This window comes from Nyctibius grandis, chromosome 5 (assembly GCF_013368605.1).
Source record: "Nyctibius grandis isolate bNycGra1 chromosome 5, bNycGra1.pri, whole genome shotgun sequence".
Classification (NCBI taxonomy): Eukaryota; Metazoa; Chordata; class Aves; order Nyctibiiformes; family Nyctibiidae; genus Nyctibius; species Nyctibius grandis.
The window spans coordinates 61,735,727-61,746,316 of record NC_090662.1 but is presented as its reverse complement, the minus strand read 5'-3'; the positions used below and the strand labels follow the sequence as shown (position 1 = coordinate 61,746,316).

Below are 10,590 nucleotides of genomic sequence, written 5' to 3'. Positions count from 1 at the left end.
CATCACAAAGCAGTCTTTGTAACTGTTTTTTCTCTTGTACTTCCTCAATCTCGTGGGGGTGGGGAAGTACAGAAGAAATCATCTGACACTGAAACATTAAGAAAAAGATCCCTGAGGCCTTGCAAAGGAGTCTTGATTCACACAGGGAGAATTGCTTTGACTGTGTTCATCCTTTTCAACCAGGAACTGCCTAAGAAGTGGAGGAATAGGACTTTGCCATCTGTATTTAAGAAGCTGAAAACCATGTCTCTTCCCCGACAGCTGCGAGAAAAGAGGTAACATGTTTCTCCCTCCTCCCACCTCCCCAGAAGCCTCCATGTAACTGCTATGATCTGTTCATTTAATTTGGATGCAAGCTGCTTTGATGATCCTAAAAGCCTTCTTGTTATTGTAGCTTCCAAACTACTAGGCTGCTCAGTGTGGAGCAGGACATCTCTTAAGTTGGAGTGGACTTTCTTTCTTCTTTTTGTGGTGAATATTCACCACCTAGGACAATAGTCATTGTCCTCTTTATAGCTGCAAACATTTTCCCTTTTACTGAGGTTTGTGATATGAGCGTTTGTGATATGACTAATTATATCTCTTGATCTCCATAACCACATCCCTCTTCACAGTAAGTGATAGTATTTATGGTGTTGTGGGCGTTGCTGATTCATGTCATTCTCCTTGTACAGCAAGCTATTGCAAGACTTTGCATCATTACTTCAGCCTTCCAGATGGGCCACGCATTGTGGAAGCCCCTGCTTGGGATATTCTCCTAAAGGAATAAATGGAGCCAACTGCCATGTTTTTTGTATTATCAGAATATTTAACATTACGTCAGCTTGGCATTTCTTAGATGATCCTTTTTAAAGTTTCTCTTTCTACTTTATTTGTTATCCTTTTTTCCTCATTCTTGACCATTTTTACTTAAGTGTTAATAACTCTAACAACATTGACTTGTAAGACTGAAGCAAAGGTGAATTTGTCTTCTGTTTGTCAAAGGTGGTGTACCAAGGAGAAGGTCCCAGAGGAAAAAGCACCTGCCAATACATGCTGTTTTATTGTGTGGACAATATAGAGAAGAAACATCAGAGTGTGGTCATATGGCTGCTCTTTAGGTGTTCCTGCAGGGATCCTTCCTTCTCTCTTGCTTCAAATCCAATACTTTCTAGAATCTGCAAAGCTTATTCTAACATTGCCCACTATCATGTGTTCCTTCACACATTTTTGACATTTTCAAACAAGTATCTCTGTGCTTGCTTCAGGTTACCTGCTGGGACTGGGAGGTCTCCCTGTAAATATTCACTAGGCTACTCGTTCTTTTTTTCAAAGTCTCTTTAAGAGTCTGCTTTACTTTGATGTTTACAAGAAAACTTGACAGCATTTTGACAGCTGGTGCAGGCACCACTAGTTATGATATAGAACAATACTATGTCTTTTTTTCTTTGCTTTTTTTTTCTATTTATGCTTATCCTTCTGTTGTTTCTTGCCTTATATGTATAAGGTACCTTATATATACAAGGTATATTGTATGCATCTTACACATAGAGCATAAGGTTTTTAGGAATTAGCTTTGTGATGTCAGTTTCTATGGCACCTAGCACAATTAGCTCTTTTCTCAGAACTGTTTCCTATTCCCTACGGTAATGCAGTAATAATAGCATAAATCATGGAATATAATGATCTCCTTAGAATAAGAGGTGCTGCTGCAGAGTTGTTATTGTAAGTCTGCTAGATGCTGTAGGAAGGATTAAGAATGCATCCACAGTTGATAACATTTCTCAGGAAAAGCTTACCAGCTCAAGTGTTTCTTTTGTAGTCCTGCTACTCTAGCAAGCCTAGGAATGATAGGGGTGTTTTTCAGGCTTGACGAATCTTCACAACGGTCACTGACTTGTGCTGAACTTACAGAAACTTGACATCTCAAGATCAGACCTCCAGAGGAAGAGAATGGCACCGCGAGTTTCTAACATATTGGTTTTGACACTAGATAATGTGATGTTGCCTAACTATTTTAGTTCTGCATAGAGCCCTCTGAAGGCTAATGCCAGTATGAATAACCTGAATCTTTTGTTCTTGCTTCACAGTGATTTTGACCAGCTTCCAGATGATGTACCTGTTTCAGCTAACATTGCAGATATTGAAGAGAAGAAAGGCTTTACTAATTATTATGTAAGAAGGGAGATTTATCCTGTCTCTATATGCCCTCATCTGTGACTTGTTTGGTTGTGGGAAGCAAAATGCAGTTAATCTGGTGTAGTTGTTTTAGTTGGGTTTTTTTGGCATGAATAGTTCTGTGCGGAGAACTTCTCAGCGCTTCTTTTTTTTTTCTGGAATGGAGGTTAGTCTATCACAGATTTAGTCTAAAAATTTATTGTCTGGGTGAAATGGTATCCTCTAACATTGCTTGTTTTCTAATTTCTTACCTAATTTCTGACTTATTTCCTGTTAGAGTGCTGTACCTTTGGTGAAGATAGTGGGAAAGGAATTCAAAGAGGGTAGAAGGGCAGGGTCTCGTCTTCATTATTCCATGGTACTGGCAAGTTAGGATGCTTCCATCTCTACAGAAGGTAGCATATTAATAAGTCATGAAAAAGCACACAGGAAGGGAACAGTAGGGAAAAGCACTATGAAACTTTCTGAAGAGGGGTTTTGGATAAGACCAGCTCAGTCTGACTTCTGCAGGGTATGCTGCTTTTACTGGAGATGTTGCTCATAAAACCTTCCCACTGCAGTATGCAGGTTTTAATGACTTTTGGTTGCTCTGTCTTTATGTTTCTCTGAAGGATCTGGCTGCAATGTGACTCAGAGGTCAGTGCATGGAAATTGTGGGCTCCTTTAGAGCAAAGCAATTTTGGCAAGAGATAAGAAATAAGATAGTGGGTGGAGGAGGTCAGACCATAATTTCTGAAATTGTGTACTTTGAAGTCAAAAAGAAGTATGAATGCCTTCAACTCTGAAAATCAATTCATTTAGTTCTTTGTCTATAGTTTTAGATGTCCAAAGCATCCTACTGTAAAATATTTGTATTTACCTCCGTAATATGTTTTGTTTGTCACTGAAGGACGGTATGTAAGCATAAAGTAGCGTCTAGTCCTTTCAGGTTTCCTTTTAAGATTATGTAACAGAAAGCAGCCACGGGGACGTGATGCATGGGAAAGCTGGACTCACACATGTACCACACTGTCTGGTGCTAACTTGTTATTTTCTAGTACTTGAGTCTGCAGATGCTTAACTGAAGGCTTGCTTTCCACTCTGCCCCTAAGACAATATTCCCACTACTGGAGCACTGATCTTATTGTATGCCTCACTTTCATTTGGTAACTATTTGTAAGTATGAACATCAGCCTGAATCGCTCTTCTCTGTTCTAGATGTTTGTCATTGAAGTAAAGGTTAAAGGTGGTGGCAGATACCTGATTTTCCGACGCTATCGTCAATTCTATGACCTGCACACCAAACTAGAGGAGAGATATGGGGCAGAGAGCAAAAACAGCCCTTTTACCTGCACACTCCCCACATTGCCAGGTAGGCCGTCAGTACCAAATCTGTGCATGATTAGCAGCTTTCTCAGCCCCAGGCTGTCCTAAAGAGGAGTGCATTGTAGGGAAGCAGTTGTGACAAGGAACTAGTTCCCAGCTGTGGATGCTGGAGAAGTGAAGTTCCATTGGCAATCCCTCCACTTGTGGTAAAGTTCATTTAGAAACCTAAAATCCTGTAGAAAACATTTATTTTCTTGGAGATCCTACTTTCTGTTGATTGCTTCATTCCTTTGACAGCCTCCAATTTTTTTTTCTTCAATAATTGTCACAGGTTTTATATTTTCCAGGAAAAGTTTACGTTGGGGCCAAAAAGGAGATTGCTGAGAACAGGATTCCTATCCTAAATGCCTACATGAAGGTAAAACTTAATTTTAAGGTAAAGATTGCACTGAGCACTGCAGATACCTACCCTGTGAAATCAGCTAAGAGAGAGTACTGTTGTAGTCCTAGTTATCTGTTTCTCTGTTGTTTTTCCTGAAGACAGTGTGTCCACACTGTGGAACAACTTGCAGTCCTATTCCCCAGATTGTTCAGACTGTAGGATCTGCTGGAGGACGCAGTTCACAGAGGCTCACTCCCTGCCTTCACATATAGATAGATACCCTTACAAAAAAAAAAGCCCCCACGATACATGAGGAAATGGTGAATCTCCGGGTGTTGCGTGAATATGGAGTTGATATGTGCACCTAAGGGACTAGGAGAGTGGTGTGGGCTTTTGGGTGTACCTGCTCTACAGTGAAGACACAGCCAGTATAATCGAGGAGAGAAATTCTTTGTGAGCAGGTTAACTGAAGTCCTGACTTTAAATCATTAAAAGTCTGAAGCACTGGCCAAGATTTCCAGTACTTTTAGGATTGCCTTCTTGTCATTCATGTTCTGAAGAGAAACACAAAGAGCAATTTACTACTTCTGCAGTAAATCAGGCACAAAAAGAGTGAAGCAATACATTGGCCAACTCCAGGCGTAAACAGGAGAAACTGTCAGCTGTTCAACGATGTCCTGCTGAGTGAGAAGGGAGAGGAGGGAGATTTCTGGTGGTAATGAATATCCTTCATGATCCTGTAGGTCAGAGAGGCATATTTGTTACATGTAAATAAATAGAGAATTGGTTTCTCCCACTGTTACGCTCTGCTTCCTACTCACTCTTGGCACAGAACCTACTCTGCCTACCCGTTTGGGTGTTGATGGATGAAGAGGTACGGCTGTTCTTCTACCACTCAACCTTTGATGGTGAACAGGTGCCTCACAGACTGAGACGGCTTCGCCCACGGACACGCCGAGTGTAAGTGGTTGACATGGGTTTTTTTTCAGCATTTCTTGATGTAAGAGATGCTGTCCAGTTTTGGAGGGAGAGAGAGGTGAGGATCACTGCTGTGTTTCACAAATGAATCCATGAAGTCCTCATATGAGGCTCTTTGTGGTAGAGTGAACACAGGGTATTTCTTGCTTTCAGTCATGTCAAATTGGATGTGGTACCTGCATTAAAGGAAAATTCCAAAACGAGAGTATAGCTTGCTTTTAAAAAAATGCTGCTCAGCTCTATCTGTTCGTAATCCGTAGTGGTAATCTCTATTATAACGTGCAGAATATATAGGCCAAGCTTAAAGACATAGGCTTGCACCGCTGAAGTCAATGTGAGTTTTGGCACCGAATTCAGTTAGATCTGGTTCAGACACTAAATGAAACTGAATACTTCATTTGTTCCTGTCCTTTGTCTAAACAGGGGACTGTCCTGCATAGCAGCATTCACACCCCTTTGGAGAACTGAGTAGACATCATGCTTCATTACCCTTCAGACAAATTAATTCTCCTTTCAACATAGCAAAGATGGACCTGCTTCCTTTTCACTTACCTCAAACAGTGCAAAAACTGCATGTGTGTATGCGTTCCTGGATGCGTGTATGATGGCAGAGTCTGAACTGAATGCCATAAATGCTAGAAACAGGGATACCCAGAAGGCAGAGTAGCAGAACGGAGCAGTGCTGTGGAACAGAGGTCCAGGATACTGACTGTATTGAAAATTCCATCTGGTCTCAGCAGCAGACATCATCAGATTGCTGCTGCTCTGCACTGAAACTGAGAGAACTAGGGCAATGTTGTTGCATCCATATTTATTTACTTCAGTGCTGTGCACAGATTCTCATGCAGTTTCTCCAGTGATCTATGGCTTGCCTGCCTCTTAAATAATGAAAATGCAGACACTGTACTACTGATTGTGTAGTATTTTTGATGACTAGAAAGACGCGTTTACCTTCCTGTTGTCTCCTTTGTTTGAAGTAAAAGCATTTCACCTCAAGTGCCTATTTTTGACCGCATGGCAGCTCCACGGGCTGAGGTGAGTACACTGCACAATCTGTCATAAGATAGGAGATTAAAGTCGGTTTTACTTTGGTATCTCATCGATCAAGTTGACTTTTCCAATTAGAGCTTGGGGAAAGAAGGGAAAAAGAAATCGACACAGGAAAGCAATTGATTTTAACAACAGGGCATGCAACAAAAGATGAAAAGAAGTGTTCTGTTCCTCCTTACTTGAGTAATAAGAAGGTTCATTGTGAAGTCAGAATGACAGGAGGTGCAAAAATGAGAGACATGTAGAGCTTACTGCCAAATGGTCCACATTTACATAGTGATACCCATAAATTAAATTTAAAACAAGCACAAGCTTCAGTCTCATTGACTTCAGCATATGTTTAAAAGCTTTGCAGGTGAGGCATCTTAGTATTTTCTGTAACACAATAGTTCTACTAAAAAATGCCTATACCCTTCTCTTTTGCCGTATATTGTCTTGGTATTAAGCACACGCAACTGCTTTGTAACTAGTACTTGTCTGGCCATGGTCTTGCTTCCTGAAACATGTGACTTTGCAATGCAAAATTAAAAAAAAAATGCAAGTGCTTTGAGCGTTTTGCTTTTTTACACTGAGTATGGCAGGTCTTGGATCAGTCAGATCTCTTGTGTTTTATTAATTTATTAATATTGAATTTACCTACCAAAACTTATCAATAGATGAAGAAAGGCTTTTGAAAAAGATACTGAGTAGACATATGAACTACTAGCAGAACAGTAGCCATTGTCTTTTTTCTTATTAGGAGAACTCTTGGCATTAACAAGACCAAAAGAACCATCTCAACACAGAATAAAGAACACCATTTTTGCTCCTCTGAGAGCATTTAAATGGCTACCACCTTCTCTAAGGACAGTGGGGGAGATGTGTATTTTTAATAACTCAGCCATTTTAATTATTCAAGAGCAGCTTGTTAGGGTGGTGGCATGTGCTTACCTCCTTTTTTTTTCCCCCCTGAAGGGGGCATCTAAATTCCATTTTAACTGCATGTCAATCTCCCAGACTTCCCCAAATTTCTCCGTTCAGCAGATAAGCCTGAATGCTTGATGTAAAGACAACAGTTAGTTACCCTTAAATTAGGACACAACACTTCTGCAATTTTTTAAGGCTCTTTGTGATATTTTGCAGCAAATCTGAAATCTGTAAAACTGCAACCAGAAATAATATATTTTTTTTCAGTTCTCGGTATTTCAAGTTTTCAAGTTGTAAATTGTCTTCAGCTCTGTTGACTTACTTGCTCTTAAGTGTTTTCAACTTCTTTATATGTATTTCTCTGGTGCTCAGTGTCCTGCCACTCTAAGAATCCTAGCATGTAGCTGTCCCAGAACCATGTTTATCTTAGTGCTTTCACTGCTTCTTCAAAGCATTTTTGTGTGTGTTGAGTAGGAGAAGAAATTGTGAGAACCACAGACTACAGTCATATATACGGCCTTACCCCAGAAATGCACCTGTGATGACAAAGTGCATACTATCGTGCTGCTTTATGCTCTCACCCCAAGAACAGAACAGAAAGAAAGATTCACTTTTGTAATTCTGTGAATTAATAATTTCAGTGTTATTACTTTCCATAGGCACTGTTTGATTTTTCTGGAACCAATAAACTGGAACTCAGCTTCAAGAAGGGAGACTTGATCTATCTACTCAGCAGAGTAAACAAAGACTGGTTGGAGGTAAGACTGCAACAGCGGTACTGAATTATTAGCATACCTTGAAATATATGAGGAGAAAGGGTTCCTCTAGTCAATCAATCAATCAATCAATCAATCAATCAAGTTGGAAGAGACCTCTGGGATCATTGAGTCCAACCGTTGCCCTGACACCACCATGGCAACTAGACCATGGCACTAAGTGCCATGTCCAGTCTTTTCTTAAACACATCCAGAGATGGTGACTCCACCACCTCCCTGGGCAGCCCATTCCAATGTCTAATGACCCTTTCTGAGAAGAAATGCTTCCTAATGTCTAACCTGAACCTCCCCTGGCGAAGCTTGAGGCTATGTCCTCTTGTCCTATTGCTAGTTGCCTGGGAGAAGAGGCCGACTCCCACTCCGCTACAACCTCCCTTCAGGTAGTTGTAGACTGCAATAAGGTCACCTCTGAGCCTCCTCTTCTCCAGGCTAAACAACCCCAGTTCCCTCAGCCGTTCCTCGTAGGTCTTACCCTCCAGACTCTTCACCAAGAGCCCTCCTCTGGGACTTGGCTCCTCCTTTCAAGGAGAGACTGCATCATAATCAGGTCTTACTGTCAAGAATAAATCCTTGACTCCAAATTTGGAATTGATTCCTTCCTTGATGGTTTTTAGCTTACAAATTTTCTGCCCTCTAGACTTCAGTTTTCATTTGCATTTGCTTCTTCTGGAATGTTTTTAAATTCTTTGGAAGTGATTAGAACACAAAAAGGCCGCAGAAAGGAGATGGAAACTCCATTTCAGCGATTAATTGGTTTCTTGCCCCAGGGTGAGTTGCTTTATACTTCATGCTTCATACCACAACACACATCAGCATGATTAGAGGGAACTTGGGCAATGCATCAGTGTTCTGAAAAAGGATAAGGAGAACATACTGTATGTTTGCTGATACGATATCTCTGCTTGCTTAAACACCACAGCCTTCCGTGGTAACCATCTGACTTTCATTTTTTATACACTGTTTCACTGCCCCGCCTTGTATTTGGCTACGCAATTGTATAATCTTTTTGTAAGGATGCCATCAGGTAACTTCCATAGCCTTGCTTTTCTTGATTATAGTAGAAAAATTCTTACTGTTGTTTCCATGGAAAATAATTGAATTCTAGAACTTACTGTATGTGGCCAAAATGGCATAATTTTCTTCATGCTGAGAATTCCTATCATTCCAGGGAACAGCTGATGATGCCACTGGGATTTTCCCATGTGCTTTTGTGAAGATCATAAAAGATTTACCACAGCAGGAAGACACAGTTAATAAAGTTCGCTGTTATTACCATAATGACATTGTGAGCACTATCAGGTAATAAGAAAGTAATCTTCCAGTTTACTGCTGAAGAAATGCCAACAATTCTCTTTTCATGATGTGTAATGATTAGATTTGTTCTTGTTACAGGGATATCTCAGTGGAAGAGGATCTGAGCAGCATTCCATCCTTCAAAGATCTCATGGAATTGATGAGGTACAATGCAAGCAATTAGTTGTATGTTTAATATCATTTAAACATTTGTAAAGTTCCTTCCAGTCCTAGGTTTTCCACATCCTGCTTGGTCATCACCATGTTTTGGGTGTGAAACACTTTTCAAGTGTCCTGAAGAAGTTGTACTTTGACTTGGCCCAGGGCCATCTGTGCAGACACTAGTCAGCCTTGGGATTGTCAGTAAATGGGATGCCACACACTTCTAACTCAGTTACGCTGGGTAGAAGTTTCCATTTCTTGTTCTAAGATCAGAGCCATACCCCCATACAGGGATCTTTTGTCTAATATACTTCTTCAGGATGCAGGACACCACCTTCTAACACCTGTTAAACTAGTGTTAAACTAGATTAATCTAGTGTTCAACACTAAAACTTTAGAACATCAAATATTAGTAAAAGAACACCTGTGCTAATATTCTTCCATTCCTTAACCCACCCTCCCCGCAAACAAAAACAACCATAAGTAGGCAAAAGTGGGTAGTAACTACAGTCAACTCTTATGTATGGGAATTTTATCAAACTCACAGATTAATTGTGCCATGCATGTGGTGTTACTGGAAATGTTTCTTGGTTCTGACAGATTTCTTAGCTTAAACACAACACAGCATGAATGTGGCTGTATGGTTTCTAGTACTAGCTGTATCAAGAATGCCAAGACATCCAAGGCTTTCTGTGGCTTTTAGCAGAATGAATTAGATTGCCAGTATATTGTTCATCATGCAGCACCTCCCAGGCATTCCTTGATTTCTGGGATCAATTCATTTCTTTTCTACCAGGCGGGAGTTTGACCAAGAGGACATTGTTTTGAATTACCGGGACCTTGATGGTGATCTGATCCGGTTGCTCTCTGATCAGGATGTTGAACTCATGGTGTCTCTGAGCAGGAGAAGGCCCTCTGAGAAGCATTTCTTCCCTTGGAAGTTGCACATCACTCACAAAGATGATTTGAGTGTCTACAATACTAGTCCAGGAATAGGTGCTACTCAAACAGTAAGAGCAACTTAAGTGCTATATAGAGATGTTCCAGTAGGTAGCTATGCAGTCCTTCTGTAATCTCTCTCTGCAAACAGTTTCCTTTAACAAGGCTTTGAAGTGAGCTTGAAAAGAGTAATTTTTAGTACTATATTACCTTTCAATGTACATCAGTACTTAGTTAGCTTCTTCAGCTTTTTAGTACTCCTCTGTAATGGAGGCATCTACATAGAGACCAGAGAAAGTGAGGAATAGAGAAATAAAATCACTGCCCATATTCCCAAAGCAAGTCAGTGTTAGCTTGTAATAGAGGTTTAGTGTCCTGAGCCCCAAGACCTGCTGTAATCCCTGTTCTCGCTCCTAGAGCTAATTATTTGTGCAGAATGTCTTCATAAGCTTTTTTCCTACACTGCCATAATTTTATCTTCACATGCCAATATGAAGGTTTGTGTGACAGTGCTTATGAATGCATCATTATTTCTGTCACGTCGGAGCCTGACTGGGCATTGAGATGTTCTGGAAGCATCAAGAAAACTTTTACATATTTCAGTGAAGAAATTGCAGCCCACCTTTGCTTTCTTCTTTCCAC

The 10,590-nt window shown here is 40.5% G+C and overlaps 1 protein-coding gene across 1 annotated transcript; it reads left to right on the top strand.

Moving 5' to 3' along the window:
- Positions 1-213: 213 nt before the first annotated feature.
- NCF4 (neutrophil cytosolic factor 4) lies at positions 214-10,034 on the top strand. The gene is made up of 10 exons (XM_068402131.1): positions 214-275; positions 2,070-2,154; positions 3,355-3,508; positions 3,810-3,880; positions 4,677-4,804; positions 5,800-5,857; positions 7,438-7,536; positions 8,723-8,853; positions 8,947-9,012; positions 9,806-10,034. The coding sequence occupies exons 1-10, from the start codon at positions 244-246 to the stop codon at positions 10,032-10,034; spliced, it is 1,053 nt and encodes a 350-aa protein (XP_068258232.1). The 5' UTR covers positions 214-243.
- Positions 10,035-10,590: the final 556 nt, after the last annotated feature.

Excerpts from the sequence above, each read along its gene's own strand:
- NCF4 (XM_068402131.1), top strand. The coding sequence starts at position 244 with ATGTCTCTTCCCCGACAGCTGCGAGAAAAGAG. Across the intron at positions 4,805-5,799 it reads CGCCCACGGACACGCCGAGT|TAAAAGCATTTCACCTCAAG; the intron begins GTAAGTGGTTGA and ends CTTTGTTTGAAG. Across the intron at positions 7,537-8,722 it reads TAAACAAAGACTGGTTGGAG|GGAACAGCTGATGATGCCAC; the intron begins GTAAGACTGCAA and ends CTATCATTCCAG.